The sequence below is a fragment of the Diceros bicornis genome, chromosome X (assembly GCF_020826845.1).
Source record: "Diceros bicornis minor isolate mBicDic1 chromosome X, mDicBic1.mat.cur, whole genome shotgun sequence".
NCBI classification, from domain to species: domain Eukaryota; kingdom Metazoa; phylum Chordata; class Mammalia; order Perissodactyla; family Rhinocerotidae; genus Diceros; species Diceros bicornis.
The window spans coordinates 138367017-138383534 of record NC_080781.1 but is presented as its reverse complement, the minus strand read 5'-3'; the positions used below and the strand labels follow the sequence as shown (position 1 = coordinate 138383534).

The 16518-nt window shown below is 57.2% G+C and overlaps 2 protein-coding genes across 3 annotated transcripts; both read right to left on the bottom strand.

Moving 5' to 3' along the window:
* Nucleotides 1–581: 581 nt before the first annotated feature.
* GDI1 (GDP dissociation inhibitor 1) lies at nucleotides 582–6696 on the bottom strand. Its single transcript, XM_058535019.1, has 11 exons — nucleotides 6474–6696; nucleotides 5168–5275; nucleotides 4925–5024; nucleotides 4647–4781; nucleotides 3973–4171; nucleotides 3574–3705; nucleotides 2904–3003; nucleotides 2290–2461; nucleotides 1864–2008; nucleotides 1685–1739; nucleotides 582–1595 (listed from the first exon to the last, which is right to left on the bottom strand). The coding sequence occupies exons 1-11, from the start codon at nucleotides 6516–6518 to the stop codon at nucleotides 1293–1295; spliced, it is 1494 nt and encodes a 497-aa protein (XP_058391002.1). The 5' UTR covers nucleotides 6519–6696; the 3' UTR covers nucleotides 582–1292.
* A 531-nt stretch (nucleotides 6697–7227) lies between these two features.
* ATP6AP1 (ATPase H+ transporting accessory protein 1) lies at nucleotides 7228–14759 on the bottom strand. Of its 2 annotated transcripts, XM_058535017.1 has the most exons (11): nucleotides 14589–14759; nucleotides 14214–14340; nucleotides 11892–11966; nucleotides 11429–11622; nucleotides 10875–10915; nucleotides 10469–10525; nucleotides 10027–10112; nucleotides 9344–9582; nucleotides 8685–8732; nucleotides 8368–8599; nucleotides 7228–8099 (listed from the first exon to the last, which is right to left on the bottom strand). In XM_058535017.1, the coding sequence occupies exons 1-11, from the start codon at nucleotides 14735–14737 to the stop codon at nucleotides 7890–7892; spliced, it is 1458 nt and encodes a 485-aa protein (XP_058391000.1). In that variant the 5' UTR covers nucleotides 14738–14759; the 3' UTR covers nucleotides 7228–7889. The 2 variants fall into 2 exon arrangements, with proteins under 2 accessions (XP_058391000.1, XP_058391001.1); XM_058535018.1 differs by lacking the exon at nucleotides 10469–10525 and having other exon boundaries at nucleotides 14589–14758.
* Between the last annotated feature and the right edge of the window lie 1759 nt (nucleotides 14760–16518).

The following is a 16518-nucleotide window of genomic DNA, read 5'->3' as shown; positions in this document are numbered from 1 at the left end:
CCCCACTCCTACTTCCTCCTCTTGACCCCAAGGCTGGGCTCCCAGGCCCTCCATTTCCTTGATTGGCGCCAGCCCAAGGCTAGACCCCCCCAGTGCCTTGCTGCCTCCCTGCCTGAGGCCATCGCGGTTCCCCCTGCTTCCTCCACTTTGACCCCCCACCCGAGACTGGGTCCCAGCCCCTGTTTCCCCAGGCCATGAGGCTGGGGTTGGGTTCCCTCTGCCTCCACTCCTTGACTTGGAAGCAGGGCCTCTGCTCCCTCCACTTCGACCCCCACCCAAGGCCAGATCTCTCACCCCCTTCCCCACACATTGACCCCCAAGAGCTGCAGTCTTGGTGCCAGCACTAACTTGCTGGGTGGCCTTGGGCAGGTCGATGTGACCTGTTTCCTCTGTACAGGCCCTTTTGGTTCAGAAGCTCTGTAATTCCCTGATGATGAAAGTCACCTTTTACAGCCATCAGGAGTAAAGCTAAGGCAGAGTCCCAAACTCAGATCTGCCAGCATAACAGCCCAGGCAGCCCAGGCTCTGCCCCGGCTCTGCCCCGTGCCCAGCTTTTAGGAAATAAAGCTAAAGATCTGGGCTAAGGTTTCAACACAGTTTTATTGGGAGGTTTTGTTTCCTGTGAAATACACTAGAGGTTGGGGAAGGGGACACATTCACTTTGCAAGATAAGGGTTTCCCACCACTAAAGGAAGGTGTGGGGTGGGGCGGGGCACAGTGGGGTTTGGATCAATTTTCCCACCTCCTTCTGCTTTGCTCACTTTTCTTTTTTCTCTCAGCAAGTACCAGAGGACACAAATACAAAGACAAGAAATAAAAACAGCAAGATCAGCCTCCAATGGGGCCACACCCAAGCCCTCTCCCCTCTCAGGCTGCGCCAGGGCTAGGAAGGCCAGGCCACACCAGAAGGCCGTGGGTGAGGAGCCCAGCGCTCCCTTCTCAGACAGGGTGGGCTGAAGTTAATAAATTAGAATAAATTACCGGGGGTGGGGGGAGGAGAATGCAACTCTGTGCTGGGAGGGCCCCTTCTCTCCAACACACTAGACGAGTTGGTGGGGGGAGGCAGGGGACATCTCCAAAGGCCACTACAGTGGGGTAAGAGCAGTGGGGGCAGAAGTCAGCTTTTCCTCCACGTTCTTCCCAAACAGAGCAGAAGAATTAGGGGTGGGGGGAAGAGACACACACAAGGAGAGGAACCTCTTTTCCCAGGATAAGGAAGGGCCAAGAAAGAGGATGCTATCCAACCCCCCATCTCCCAAACTGTCACTAAGGTTAAGGATTTGGTCAGTGAATCAATGAGGTGGGTGACAGGAATGTGGTGGGGGAAGCAGAGGATGCTGGAAACGGGTGCCCAGCCACGCCGGTCTCCCCAGCCCTCGAGGAGAACAGACTTCGGTGGGGGAAGAGGGTACCAAGGGCTGGGGGGGGGGGGGTCCGGCAATCCACTGGTCAGCTTCTCCAAACACGTCATTCTGTTTGCGCTTCATGTTCTCAAAGTCAAAGGCGGAGCCTGCCATGCGCTTGTAGATGTCTTTGATGTCGTTGCAGGTTGTCTCAAAGTGTGTGGTGGCATCATAGGAGCAGGAACAGAATACCTGCAAACAGCCAGAACACAGGCCCCAGGTGAGTCAGGCAGGTGCCCTGGGCAGGCAGCCAGGAGCCAGGGCTGGGACAGGCTGCTTACCTGGCTCTCGGAACCATCGTCAATGGGCTCATACAAGTCACTGATGGCCACAAACCTGAGGGGCAGATGGAGAGGAGGGGACAGGCCTCACAACCAGTCCTGCCCTCCCTGGTCCCCGCCCCCCAGTTCCCCAGCTCTCTTCCTTCCCCCAGTCTCGGTCCTGGTTCCCAGCCCCTCACTTCTGGTCAATGGGCTCCAACAGCTCCAGGGCCGGCTCGATCTCCTTTTCAGGCTCTGAGGTCTCCACCGTGGTGCTGGCGATGGCGATATATTTGCCCTGCGCAGCCACGTTGTGTGCGTAGGAGATCATGCACACGTAGATGTCTGCCCAGAGGAACAGCTCCATTACCGCAGGCGCACAGAGGGCTCCTGGAGGCTGCCCTCCCCTCCCCAACCCCACACAGTTGGCAACATTTAAGCTGCCACCCTCACAGAGGGGAAGAGTCCAAGCCACTCAATTCCTAGAGCCCCAAAACATGGGGACTGCGATGCAGGTCCCTGTTCTTCCACAGAGGCATCAGGCAGAGAGCTCCAAGGCTGATGGGGGAAGGAACAGCCACCCCAAAGAGAACGCACTGGAGGAATTCATGTGGGGCTTGGCTTACCTGACTTCCTGTTGACCTGGTTCTGGGGGATGATGATTTGGCAGGAGTTGGCATCATTGGTGTTCTTGATGGGGTGGCTAAGGATACAGATGATGCGGATAACCTGACCAGCCTTCCTCACGCGGTCTGGAATGTAGCTGGGGTCACAGATGAGCTGCTTGCAGCGTGCCACCTGTGAGAGCACGGGAAGGCCTTGTCCCTATCCAGTCACTCCCCTAGATGGTCGTGGGGCTGGGCCCACAGTGAGGGCTGGCAGCTCCAGCAGGGAGGGCACTCCTCTGAGCTGTCACCACTGCCCCTCCTGTAGCATACAGCTTCATCCTGCACCTCAGGGAAGTGGGCCCCGACTCACAAGGCTGGGCAACCCCCTCTGCTAAGACACTCTGATCAGGAACACTCCCTGGACCCCTGACACAGCATGTAGGCTTGGAGAGGTACCTCTAGCCAACAGGAATGGCTATGTAGACTTTTTCTGAGCCCCAGTCCCCAGCCCAAGGCCCTCAGCGCTGAGTAGCAGCAGACCCAGCAGAGCCAGGGTTACCAGGAAGAGAGCCTTTAAGGAGAGGACCAAGCCCTGCCCAGACCATTGTGACGGCACTTCAGGGAAGGCTTACCTCTCCCTCAGACTTCACACCCACCACCTTGCCATTCTCCATGATGATGTCATCCACAGGTTTGTTCAGCATATACGTCCCCCCATAGATGGCACTCAATCTGTGGTTGGAGGAATATTGGTGAAGTCCTCCTCGCAGGAGAAACAGGGACCAATGCCACTGCACCCTCCCCCTACCAGCACTGACATGCAGAGGCCACTCCAGACAGGCAGAGCTCAGGAGACTCAGTGGTTCTTCCCAGCTCTGTCACTGCCACAAACTCAGGACTGAATTCAGAGCGCTCCTTCCTCTCTGGAGCTTCCACCTAGAATATTCTGCAAAGGGCTAGCATGAGGGTGGCATGAGGGCACGGCTCCTCATGGAAATGGTCTGGGGAATAGAACGAAGAGCTCTGGAGAAGCCCTGACTCGAGGTTCCAAGGCCCTGGGCCCAGTCCTGGCACTGCCTGACTCAGGCTGGGAGCTGAGCAAGCCCCATTTGTGGAGGCCTGGTTCTTCAACTCTGTGCTTCAATGCACTGCTGCAGTGCCTCATCACACAAAGATGGTGTGAAGTAAATTAAAACCACAATGGGAAAGTAGAAAATGCTATGGAAATGCTCAAAGGAGCCGTTTCCATTCTTGGCCTTAATCCTACTCAGTATTGACAACTTAAAGAAGCCATGCCCTCACCTTGCAAAGCCCTGCGGCAGCTCACCAAGGCCATAGAGTGGGTATAAATATGGGCTCTTCCCATACCGGGCCAGGGACTCGCTGTACAACTTGATGCGGTTGATGGTCTCAAGACAGGGCTGGTCCAGGTAGCTGGGGGGACGGGTTCAGGAGAAGAGGCTCCAATAGCAGCACCCCTGGCTTCTCCCTACCCAGGCCCCAAGCCATCCTTCCCACCACCCTCAATGACCTGGGGAAGACTATGGGTCAAAAGCAGGGAAGGGACGGGAGAGGCCACAGGTGACTGTATGACCAAGTACAAGAGATGTACAGGGTGGGCTGAGGCAGCAGCAAGCAGGAGCGGGGAGGGCAGGGTGCAGGCTGGGCAAGGGGTGGTCCACCATGCCAGCTTCCCCTCACTCATCAGTGCGGTAGAGCGCCAGGGCATGGCCAGTGAAGTCGATGACATCCTGGCCCAGGTCAAACTTCCGGTAGACTTCACGCATGCTGGTGCTCTGGGGGTCAACGCCCTCAAAGGTCTTGGGGTCATTCTCATCAAAGTTTGCCACAAACACCAGGAACTTGCGGAAGCGCCGTTTCTCAAACATGCCCATCAGATCTGCGAAAGCAATGTGAGGAGAGCATTTGCACCACAGAAAGTGAACCTCTCCTTCCCACCAGGCAGGCCGAGAAAGCAGGCACCCCAGCTCCCAGCTGAGTTCTGTTGCTGACCACCATGTGACCTTACGTTAACTGCTCTGCCTTTCTTGAGCTCAGTTTCCCTATCTGTATGAAGAGGGATGGCTCAACAGGCTCTGAGGGCCCTCCTGGTTCTGACACGTGGGGATGTTTCACCTGTTAGGTGGAGCCCCTGTCAAAGGCTTAAGTCTTTCAAGAAAGAGATCCCCCACACATCCCCTCTGTGTATGGAGTCCCCTCCTGGCAACAAGTGTGAGGCACAGCCTGGGGTGGTGCAGAGAAGACAGAGCAAGGGGCTTCTGGTACTGCATGGGGAATGTGACCTTGGGCACGGGGCACCCTGCTCTGGACAGCTGCCCTCCCATGATTCTCTGGCTCAAGGGACGTGCACTCACTGGAAGCCAAGGCTTCAGTCTCGGTGGACGGCACTTTGTAGATCTTGCCCCCCTTGTAGACGAAGCTGCCCTCCACCACTTTGAAGTCCAGGTAGCGTGTCACCTCTGTATACAGTAGCATCTTTACCAGCTGCCCTGTGGGGCAGTAGGGAGAAGACAACAATATCAGCATGGCTCCTTCCAGAAGTTCTAGCTGGTCTGGCTGCCCTTTCTCTGGAACCTGACCCTCCTCTGGTTGTCTCAGTCACCCCCCACAATACCTCCTTCGTCTCCCTCACCATTGGCCATGAGGAATTTGGGGATCAGGTCAACATTCCAGTCTCGGCCCCGGCCCATCGCCTCAGGGGGCCCGTCCAGCAATTGAAAACGCTTATACAGCTGCAAGCAGAAAGGAGAGAAAGAGAGGTACCTCAAGGACTAGCCCTCCCTGCCCCTGCCCCCAGCCCAAAGAACCTGGGGAGCTGATTCGGTACCCTATGTGAGAGATCAATGAGAGATAGGCCTGGCCCTGGCAGCCTCACCTCCTCCAGGGGTGTGATGGAGGAGCTCTCGCCCCCATAGTAGGGATTCCGGTCCATGTGCAGCACCTTCTTCCCATTCACGGACATAATGCCCGACAGGATGCATTCCTGGGGAAGGAGTGACATTCACTGCATTTCCCACCTACCCACATTCCCACTAGCAGCTCTGATTTGTTCCCCACTCCAAACCTGAGAGAAGAGCAAAGCCAGAAGGACTCTACCCCAAAGGACAGCTCCTTCCACCCCCGGCTGGTCGCCTCGCCTAAAATTGGGGGCAACGGCTTCATCTCACCACAGCCTCCTTTATAACCTTGCTGAGCGAACAAGGAGGAGAGAAACACTGGCGGCGTTGAGGGAGAGAGAGTGTCCAGCAGACACACAGATGGTCCTCCGGCAACTAACATGCCAAGAAAGTCCTCTATCTACGTAGATGCCCACGGAAAGGCAGGTAGGAGGACACAATGATCCACGGAGGAGACCCAGCTGCACAGCGAATGGTACCCGAAAGGGAAGTGAAGAAACGCTCACCCGGTCTTGAGATCGCAGGCCCCACCCTGGGCTGCTCTTTCCTCAAAGGGCAGGAGCCTTCTCGGCCACGGGAGGGGTTTCTGTGCCCCGACTGAGGGAGATGAGCCTCTCGGGGGGGGGGGGGGGGGGGGTCAAACGGGGTTTGAGGAAGGGGGAAGATAAACACCCTCCCCCATCACTGTCACTAGCCCAAGGACAAAGGCTGCAGATAATACTCAGCCTGAGATCTCCAAGGGAAACCGGGGTGAGGTAGCGGGAATGTGGTCACTGCCCCCACTGATGCTCTTTCTAGAACATTCTATGGGTCCCCAGGCCCCATAAGAAGCCGGGGAGGGAAGATGACGGCCCACCCCGGCGACGCCCTCCGACCCGAGGTCCTCATACCAGGATTAGCGCCAAGATAGGAGCGGATGCTAGGAGAGCGAGGGTGAGGGGCGAGGGGATCAGGAGGCACCGGAGGACATCGGGACGAGTGGGGGGGTGCGTCTTCCAGCCTGGCAGGCCAGAATGGGGAGGTGGGGAGGGATGGGAGTCGGGGCCCGGGGAGTCGAGGGGGCGGCCAGGAAGAGGGCTGCTTGTTGGAGACCGGGCCACGGCGATGGGTAGAGGCGACGTCGCGGGGGGTCGGACACCCGGCTGTCTTTTTGGGGACCCGAGCGCCGGGGGCGGCAGCGCCGCGGTGGGCAGTGACGGGAGGATGGGGCCGGCGGCCGGGAGGTGCAGCCCCGCGGGAAGGAGGGGGCGATGCGGGACCCCAGGCGCCCGAGGCCGCACTTACGGTCAGGCCGGTCCCCAACACGATCACATCGTATTCCTCGTCCATGGTCAGGCCTCGCTGCCAGCGCAAGTCGACTCCTCCTCCTCCTTCACCACAGCCGCCGCCGCCGCACTGGACCAAAGATGGCGGCGCGTCGGCCGCCGTCGGACCCCTCCGCCGCGTCAAAGAGTCCGGCCCCTCCCAGCGCCCTGCCGCGCCCGACCGGGGCCGCTGCCTTTCCGTCTCGCCTCCCAGGAGGGCTGCCGGAGCCCGGGACCCAGCACCACCGCGGCTCCGCGGGCGGCGGCGATGGGCAAGGGCCCTGAGGCGGGCGGGGCGGGGCGGGGCGGGCCGGCGGCCAGTTCTGCGGCCCGCGAGGGATCCGTGCGCGGGAGCAGCGCGCGCCCCGCCCGCCCCGCCCGCCCCCCGGGAGGCTCGGCGCGTTCCCGCGGGCTGGGCGCGCGCCGCTGCGGCAGCCGAGGGCGACCCCTTCGGGACGTGAGGGCAGCCTTTGTAGCGGCCGACTCCCTCAGGCGTTGATCGCCGCCGCGCCACGGCACTCTCCCTACGCTAGCCGGTGAGGGGCCCAGCTTGCTAAAGACCCTCTAGGTCTCCCCTGGCTCCGGGAGAAGCAGCCCACAGGGGAACTTCGAGTCCTCCCCACCTCCCCCTTGGCCTGGCTCAGCTACAGCTACATCCGGGCGCCTCCTCCCGCAGCCCTAAGCCAAGCTCATCCCTCGTGCCCAGTGCAGAAATGAGTGACAAGAGGCCCACGCATGGCGACCCGTCTTTATTTTATTAGGAAGGAAACCACCGAGTACCCCAGGCTCCTGCCAGGCACTCCTGGCGGCAACATGCCAGAAACCCAGTGATCATACCCAGCCCACCTGCCGTGGAAGACCCTTCCTTATCAGGCCACAGAAATAAACCCCAGTGTACTGTTTATTGTTAGCACAACATCACCAAAAAACAATAACACCAGCCAAGTGGGACAGACAGCTAAATAGTACTTCAGCACCCCCAAACTTAGGGAACCTCCAGCTCCTGGCTGCTGCAGGGAGCCCCATAAAGCGTGGGGAGGGAGCACTGGCCACAAAAGCACTATAAACAGCAAGGGGTGAAGGCAGAGAGATGAGAATAAATAAGGAGAAAGGGGGAGGAGGAGGGGCCCTAGAACTCAGGTCCCCTCCCCTCACAATGCCCAAACCTGGGAGATTTTTCTACTAGCAATGCAGAATATATACATCTTCTTGGTAGAGATGGGGGGTGGGCAGCCCCAGGAAAGCCCCTCAGTTGAACAGGGAGCAAGACAGACTGAGGGGAGCTGTGGGTTCACACTATAGTAGGAAGAGGGGAAGCCCTTCAGTCCAGCATGCCTCAGGGTGGGAAAGCAACAACCTGGACACATCATGCCCTCAACCCCCCATGGGCACAGGGTCACACAATCTGGGTCAAAGAGATGGTGGGGCCCTTGTGGTCATCAAAGCGGTCCATGGTCTTGAGGCTGAGGATCATGTGCAGGCCATAGGTGAAGATGAAGAGCATGAAAAGGGAGGTGAGCAGCCCCATCCAGATGCCAGGAGAGAAGAAGCCGGCACAGTCACTGGCGTAGGAGAACTGCTCACCTGTCACACTGAAGGCCTGGATCTGGGGCACAGAAAGAACCATGTAGCCCCACACAGAGGGAGGCCCAGTAAGGGCCAGGATTCCCGAGTGAGTGGGTAGTCTAGATCTCACGAGATGGGAGCACCGTGGGGATGGGACTCTCAACTACATTCCTGAGCCCAAACCCAAACTCAAAGGATGCTGGGACTCTTCAGGCCTCTGTTCCCTCCCCCCTCTCCCAGTATCCTGTGAGCTCCAGCCTGGGATTGCGGACTCGAGGCTCAGTCCCTCGGTGCTCCCCGCTCCCTACCTGGAAGTCCTGAAGCGTGATTTGCCAGAGAGAGGGCTGCATGCGGGGCACAAGGATATTGCCGTTCTTGCTCCAAGTGCTGACATACTCGCAGTGGAAGGAGTAGATGCTGGGCCCCGTGACCCGGGAGGCATTGAAGGAGACAATGGAGCCGTTGCTGTGGATCTCAAGGTGCTCCATGGTAAACCAGTGTCGGGCGGACACCGGGTAGAAGCGGTTAGCCAGAATAAACCTGAGGGAGGCCACGGGGTGTCACGCAGCTGGGGAGGCTGGGGCCACACCAGCGCGCCCACACCTCAGCCACCCCTCAGACTCACTTGAATGTCACTGTGGTACCAAAGAGGTGTTCGTAGGTCAGCGAGAGCCTGCAGAACCAGAGTAAGAGGCAAGTTGTCAGGCTCTGGGAGGGCCTTGAATGTCTCAGAGCAAATTCCTCAGATCTACTCCTACCTAAGCTGCCCTGGGGTCTCACAGCCACCTGAAGAGACAGCAACCCCACTTGACAGATGGGAAAACTCAGGCTCTGACACATTCTAAGTCAGGAACCAGTATGCACGTCCCCCACCTCCAGCTGAGGGCTCCTTCCTCGGGCTCCCTTGAGCCCAGTGACTCTCCTTTCAGCTCCCTCCTGGAGTCACTGAGGTGCCCAGGTTGGGCTGTGGGGGGTAAGGGCAGTCTCTCTTATCACACAGGAAGGATACAGGAGCCCCAGAGCTGGTTTAGGCCTGGTACACGCCCTTGTGCAGTCGCCTTGATGTTGCTCAAGGGGGAGGCGTCAGGTTCCCAGGTGACTGGGAAGTGTTAACAACTAAGGTCCCAGTCAAGGACTAGAGGGCACTGGGAGGCAGAAATCTGAGCATGCCCCACTCCAAGAGCCCTCCATCAGCCCCATCCCATGATACCACCTACATCCCCACAGTGAACATGCCCCCCAACACACCCCCCACCCCTGCAGTGGCAGGTACTTTGCCCTTACTTGGCAACGGAATCATTCCAGAAGGAGCCGGTCAGGTTGAGCTCCTGGACCCCAAACGTGAGGGAGGTCAGGTCCTCCCAGTGGTCCCCGTATGCCACCGAGAAGTTTTGGGCCCAGAACAGGATCCGGGGGGCGGTGTCATTGTAACTCACAGGAGGATGGATCACAGACGATGCTGGCTGTTTTTGCAACAGCTGGCGACCTAGCCCACCAGCCACCATGGCTACATCGCGGGCCACCTGCAGAAACAGTCCACAAGCCTTCTCTCAACAGCCCTGGGAGCAGGCCCCAGACCAAGTGGGTCTGCCCTCACTGTCTCCACTGGGCACCCTCTCCACCATCTGCAGTCCCAAGGGTCATATTTGGAGGCCTTTCCTCCAGGAAGCTTTCCCCTGCTGGCCCCTAAGCTTTTGTGAGAATCCTAGTCCCTCAAACTTAGGAATACTTGGACTGTTGCCTACGTATGCCAGCCCGTAAGACTGACAGGGCAAAACAGAAACCTGCTGCCTAGAAGAAGGAAGGAGGACTTTACTGTTCACCCCCATTCCCCCCATATTGGCCCAGGGGAGAATCTGGCCTCCCCAATGCGCTCCACACTCTGCTTGAAGTCATCCCCCCTCCAGGCCAACTCACCACGCGGCCTCTGCCCACACCTCCCAGAGCCCCTGAGGAGAGGCACATACCCTGGAAGGGCGGAGTGCTGTGAGGGCTGCTGTGTATGGGACATCTTCGGACTTGAGCATGCTCAGTACCTGCCCAATGACCTCATCTGAGGGACAACGGGGAGAGCAGAGAACCAGGTCACGGGCGGCACTTACAGCAATGCTCCCCACGCCTGTTAGAACCCATCTGACCATTGTTGCACAGCAGAAGCCAGCAGAGGCAAGGCCGTGCCCTTCCACACGTCACATCAGTGCCCCCTCTTGATGGCGTTCAGTGAGATCACCTCGTTGAGGTGGGGACCACCAGGCATCTGCACTGTGAAGTCCCCCCACCTCTGGCAACTGGCATGTCCTCTATGGTGGGACACTGAGACCCTTGCAGAGCCAGCTCCCATCAACCTTCACTAGTGTTTTCAGTTTCCAGTGAGGATCCCTAACAGTAGCTGCTTCTTATCCCACCTACCCCCAGCCTCCTCCTGGACATCTGTGGCCTCAGTCGTCGACTCCCTGATGCCAAGCCCTAATTAAGTGGAACAAAATAGAGATAGAGAAAACTCCAAATCCACCTGTGGAAGGTTCACAAGACATTTCCATGGGGGTGACTGTCCTTTATAGAAACTCTAGGATTCACGCTGCCTGAGTGGAAAGTGGCATGGAGGCCCCTAGATGTCTTGACTCCTCTGCCAGGCAGGGCCCAGCTGGAGAAGGGTGAGGTCTGGGGGCCAGCATTTCCCTACTCAGCTGCCAGGTGCTCCGAAGCAGGGGGACTGCCCTGGGAGTGAGGAGGGGCTGAGGAGCTGCAGACCAGCTTTCTGGGGCCCAGGGCTGGAGGAGGACAGAAAATGTGCACCCTCCCTGACCTCACTCACCATTGCCTGTGAGGACCTCCCTCGGCGCCATCAGACCTGAGCTATGGAAGACACAGAGCGGTTGAGCCCCTGCAACCCAAACAGCTGTCCCCCACCCCAGGCTGCCATCCTTTCCCACCAGCCCCACTCACCAGGCACACTCTAGCATGGGCTCTGGGAGCTGTGCTCACTCCTCCCTCTGCACCTTTGCTCACCTCATTGCCCTGCCTGGAATCCCTTGCCCCTTCTCCCCTGACTTCACAGACCCACTCAAGGCCCTGCCACCTGCTCCATGAAAGGGTCCCGGCTAGGCGACTTGGCTCCCCACCAGCAGGGCCCACTTCTGCCTCGTCTCTGGAAGCCTGACAGGCCTAGCTCAGTGTCAGGCACCAACTCCTGAGTCAAAGCCCGGCCGGAGGCCCTTCCCACCTCTTCTGGCCATACAGGGCACCTTCTGGAAAGGCTTCAAGGTGCTGAACGGGAAGACTATCATCTTTGGCTGAGTTGTGCTACCAGAGCCCAGAGCCCAGGGTCTTACTGCTCTCTGGGCCCCAAGGCTGAAGGCTGGGCCATACCTGGCTGTGTAGGGCAGGCGGATGAGCAACAAGGCCGGGAGGCTGGCATTAAGCTTCAGCTCCCGCAGGGTGGCCAAGTCCACATGCAGGGGACTGGCTCCAAGCTTCTCCTGCAGATAAGTGGTCAGAGTACTGACCGCATACCAGTCGACAGCAGGAAGCACCAGAGAAGAGGGGGCCAGGTCCAGGGCATTCTGGGGACAGGGGAGAGGCAGGAGGATGAGTTGGCAAGGGACCAGTGGGCCTGGGCCAACCCCCCAAACTCTCTGGCAGTCCTCCTCTGGCAAGCCACACCCTGACCTACACAGGGGTCTCATTCCAGCTCAGAAAGAAAAGGCCCCACACCCCTGGCCCCTTGCTACCTCCAAGGCCAGCCTCTGGTTCCTAAGGGGACAGTTTTTACTGCGCTGGGGGAGGGGCACAGGACGGCTCTCAGGACCTGTGGCCGGGAGAGGACTCTTACCTCCAGGTTAGAAAAGGCACTGTCCTGCTTATTCCCAAACACGCCACCGTGCGCCGTGAAGTCCTCAATGCTCAGCTAGGAGGGAAGCAGGGAAGATGGCCTCAGAACGTTGGGCCAGGGCAGGGGGCAGACACCTTCCCTGTGCATTTGCAGGGCCAGCAAAATCTCATTTTGAGTCAGATTTGGTCTGGTCAAACGAGTGACCAAGGGCGCGGTTAGGGGGGTGATGGAAGGTTCTCTTTTTTCAGTCAGCACCCTCCCGGCAGGGTGAGAAAACACAGAAGGCAGTCAGCTGACGTGGGGTAACCTCAGGGGTAAGAGTCAGCCGCCTGCCTGCAGACAAGAGGAACTGAGCAGGGAAGAGGGAAGCTGGGGGGAGGGGGGACAGCCAGGAGCATTTACAACATGCCCCCAGGACGGTAGGAGAAAAGGAGAACCTGCATGCCAGCTGCAACAGCTAAAGCTGCCTACAGGACCCTTTTCAAAGGAGGGTGAGGGGTCCCCCTCCCCACCTGGTTTTAGTGAAAGGGGAGAGAGAGGTGCAGATCTCAGAACATGCTGGAGAAAGCACTGAAGTCTGAGCTCTCCAGACCACAGTAACCCCAACCCCGTCCCTTTTCCTCTGCAACCTAGAGATGTCCTTCAACTCCTGCCCCTCCACCCCAACTCAGCTTCCTCTGGCTTTTCCCAGTTAAGTCCAGAGGCAATCTTAATCAGCTTCCCTAACCTCATTCTGTTTAGTATACACACTTGCCCACTCTCCTCTCCCTTCTGGGCAGGAACCCTGACGCTGTCTGGCCACTGTCTGGCCACCTGGGTTCTCATTTGGAAAGCCTAGGAACCGCCACTGTGTCCTCATGGCACTCCCTGCTCGAAATCACCCAAGGCTTCCTGCCATATTTAGAACTGCAACCAAGCTTTTCCCCCTCATTTCCTGGCTACATGGCTGACCATCTCCTGCCCCTTTCTCTCACTCACTACACTCCAGCCATACCAGCTCTTCCGTGGGCTCACCAAGAGCACTCCTTGCCCAGGGCTTTTGCACCTGCTGTTTCCTCTGCCATGAACACCCTCTTGCCCCCAGCCACATGGCTCCATCCCTCCCTCCCTTTAGGTCTCTGCTCAGGGTTCATCTCCTCAGTGAGCCCTTGCCTGTCACCCTTATCTTAAACAGCACTGCCAGTCACTCTGTGCCCTTAGTCTTCTTCCTTCTTCTCTAAGGACTATAGCACAGACGTTATATCATCTACCAACTTAGCATTTCCCTGTCCCCCTCACGAGAATGTCAGCTTCCTCAGGGCAGGGCCTGAGGTTATTCTGCTCACCGCTATGTTGCCAAACTTACTACCAGGTACATAGTAGGCGGTCCATATTTGGCAAATGAATGAGTGGATGAATGCCATAAGACAGGAGGACCCCAGCTAGATGTTTTACGTGGATTATAAGAATTGCTCTTCCCAGCCCTCTGATGGAGGTGGTGTCTTCATTTTACAGATGCAGAAACTGGCATTTGCAGATTATTTCACATATCCAAAGGTGGGTAAGTAGTAGAACTAGAACCGAGTTCCAGTCTGACTACATGATTTACCACCTTCTGGAAGGATTACAGGCCAGCATGACTGCACCTGCCCACAGAGCAATGAAGCAAGATCAACAGAGGAATGAGCTATACAGGCCACCAATGAGGAAGGGGCAAGCAGAGGCTCAATAACCTCCCGAACGCAAATCCTACGCTGCCCTAGAATCTTCTCATGGTCTATGGGCCTGTTTTGGGGGCAGAGAGACCTGGATGGGAGGGAAAACAGTGTGCCTGTTATGAGCACAAACTGGGGGGTCTGACAGCCCCAGGCTGGAAGCAGTTGCAGTAATAATGAACATAATGACATCAGCTTAGCACTGGGCATATGAAACAATAAAGGATGATTTTTTTATTATCTCCATCACAATCATTACAGTTAGAATCACAACTCTGCCATTAGCTGTGTGACCTTGGGTAAGCCATTTACCCTCCTTGGGCATCAGTCTTCCCATCTGTAAACAGGGTCAATAATCCCCACCATGTAGAGTAGGTCAGATAAGTAAGTGCTTGGTACTCAGTAGGCATCTGGCCTCTGACTCCTTGCTACCCCCGATCAAGTGGGTGCCATTTCCTGGCCCTCATCATTTCCACTGAACCTTCTCCTATAGGCCTTCCCAAGAGAGGCACCACACCTCCCTAACAGGTGGGACAAGGTCACTTGGGGAATGGGCCTCAGTATCCTAGGGGGAGGGGGCCTGCCTGCCTCCTGATGACCGAGGGGGAGAGGGCTGGGGCGGGCGCACCTTGTCCTGCAGGAAGAGCAGCACATTTCGGGGGCCCAGCTCCAGGGCGGGGTCTAAGTAGGTGGAGAGCTGCATGTCGCTGGTGATATGGCCCTCGTGGGTGTCGGCAGCAGGAGCCCACAAGCCTCTGGCAGGGGACAAAAGAGATGCTGTCAAGCAGGCGTGCATGGCTCGAAATCCGAGGCCCAGGGGCTCCCAGCTTGAAGCGAGGGTCCTGGAGCTCTGACCCGGAGCCGACTCGCTATGGACGGCCGAGCAAGGGACAGTCCCCCTCTGGGGCTCGCCGGCCCTCGCCGAGGACACCCCCGGAGTCGGGCGAGGGCACCTCAGCCGCCTTGGCGCGCAGCCCGCCCCGACCCGGCCCGCCCCGCTCACCGGTCACTAGACCACAGCACCAGCGGCACCTGCTGCTCCGCCGCCGCCGCCAACGCCACCAGCAACAGCGGCAGCCACCGCATCTGCCAGAAGACTGCAACCCGCCGCGTCCCCACCCGCAGCCGAGCCGCCGCTGTCGCCGCCATCATAGCCTCGGCCTCCACTGCCTTGGCCACCACTGCCGCCGCAGATCAGGTGACCGTCGGCCGCCCGAGCTCCGCCCCGCACCGCCATTGGTCTGCGCCATTGGGCGCAGGCCTGCTCGCCAGGACCGCAGGTGACTGGACAAAGCGCATGCCACTCACAACCCCTCGTTTTCACTGGTTGGCTCTACGTGTGTACAGGCGCGCACGCTCCAAGTAGGAAAGGGGGCGGGGCCGAGCGCTGCAGGCTCCCTCTGCCCGCCAGCCGACACCGCCAGCTCCAACCCCGCAGGACGGGCGGGGCGGGGCCGGCGCGGGCTCCGCTCCACAGGTGCCCACACGCACGGCTTCGCCCCTCCCTGTTTTAATCTTTCTGCTTAAAATTTCCAGAGTGGTTCCTTTTTCCTGCAGATTGACCCTGCCTGATACAGGTGAGGAGGGAAGAGGGCCCGGGATAGCGTGCAGAGGAACACCAGCACTTACAGTGGGCGGGAAGGAGGAGCATCAAAGAAGAGGGGAAAACCCAGGGAGAAGCGTGCTTTCAAGGACACCGTGATTAACATGTCAGTGTCAACTGCTGCCTAGAAGCAGGTAAGATGAGGACTGAAAACTGTTTCTTGGACTTAGCAACAACTGGAGACTTGGCAAGAGCGATGTCAATGTGAGGAAGTGGAGACACGGTGCAGGATTGTCCTTTCTCGAAGTTTGCCTTAAAGAGAGGAAAGAGACAGAGTCACAGCTAGAGTCAGAAGATGGGAGACGCTGCCTCAGACGAATTGGGGGACTTTTCATCTTTTTCTGTGCCATTTTTTGATTTCTTAGATTGGTGACCATTAGCAAAAAACAAAAAACCCAACAACCAAATATGGAATTCTTGTTAAGGATATATACACTGATTTATTTAAGAGGAAGTGAACTGATGTCTGCAATTTAGTTTGAAATGCACCAAAAATAAAATGGAGAGAGGTGTGGGTACCGAGATAGGTGTGTGATAAAGCAATGACACTAACATGTGAGTGGCAAAATTAAGGGGATGGGTATATGAGTGCTGACTGTAAGCTTTTTGTGACCTTGCTATATGTACTGGGTTGAATGATGTCCCCCGAAAGTTCATGTCCATCCAGAACTTGTAAATGTGACCTTACTTGGAAATAATCTTTGCAGATGTGATCATGATAAAGTCATGCCAGATTTGGAATGGCCCTAAATCCAGTAACTGGTGTCCTTATGAGAAGAGGAAAATTTGGACACAGACACACCGGGAAGAAGGCCAATTGACGATGGAGACAGGAGACAGATTAGAGTGATACCACTGCAAACCAAGGAACACTGGGAGCCACCAGAGGCTGGAAGAGGCAAGGAAAGTTTCCTCCCTAGGGCCTTCAGAGGGAGCACCGCCCTATTGACACCTTGATTTTGGACTTCCAGCCTCCAGAACTGGGAAAGAATAAATTGGTGTTGTTTTAAGTCTGCAAATTTGTGGTAATCTCTTACAGCAGCCCTGGGAAACTCATACACTATGTATTTGACATTTTCCATAATAAAAATATGGGGAGAAGAAAGTTTGATTATGCCCATTGTTGGCAAGGATGTTAGGAAATAGAGTCTCACCTACACAGTGGTGAGAGTATCAATTGGTAGAACCTTTCTGGAGGATAATTTGGCAGAATCTAACAAACTGTAAAATGTGTATGACCTTTAACCAAGCAACTGCCCTCTTAGGGATCCATTCAACAGAAATACTCAGCTGAGCACAAGATGCACGTACAAAGAGGGCCATTGCGGCA

Bases quoted from the DNA above. Each gene is read 5' to 3' on its own strand.
- GDI1 (XM_058535019.1), bottom strand. From the start codon at position 6,518: ATGGACGAGGAATACGATGTGATCGTGTTGGGGACCGGCCTGACC. The intron at 5,025-5,167 runs GTGAGGCTGCCA...TTCTGCTTGCAG, and splicing joins CCATCACACCCCTGGAGGAG to CTGTATAAGCGTTTTCAATT. The intron at 1,740-1,863 runs GTGAGGGGCTGG...TCTGCCCCTCAG, and splicing joins TTGGAGCCCATTGACCAGAA to GTTTGTGGCCATCAGTGACT.
- ATP6AP1 (XM_058535017.1), bottom strand. From the start codon at position 14,737: ATGATGGCGGCGACAGCGGCGGCTCGGCTGCGGGTGGGGACGCGGCGG. The intron at 10,916-11,428 runs GTATGGCCCAGC...TGTCTTCCATAG, and splicing joins CGCCTGCCCTACACAGCCAG to CTCAGGTCTGATGGCGCCGA. The intron at 9,583-10,026 runs GTATGTGCCTCT...CTGTTTCTGCAG, and splicing joins CAGCACTCCGCCCTTCCAGG to GTGGCCCGCGATGTAGCCAT.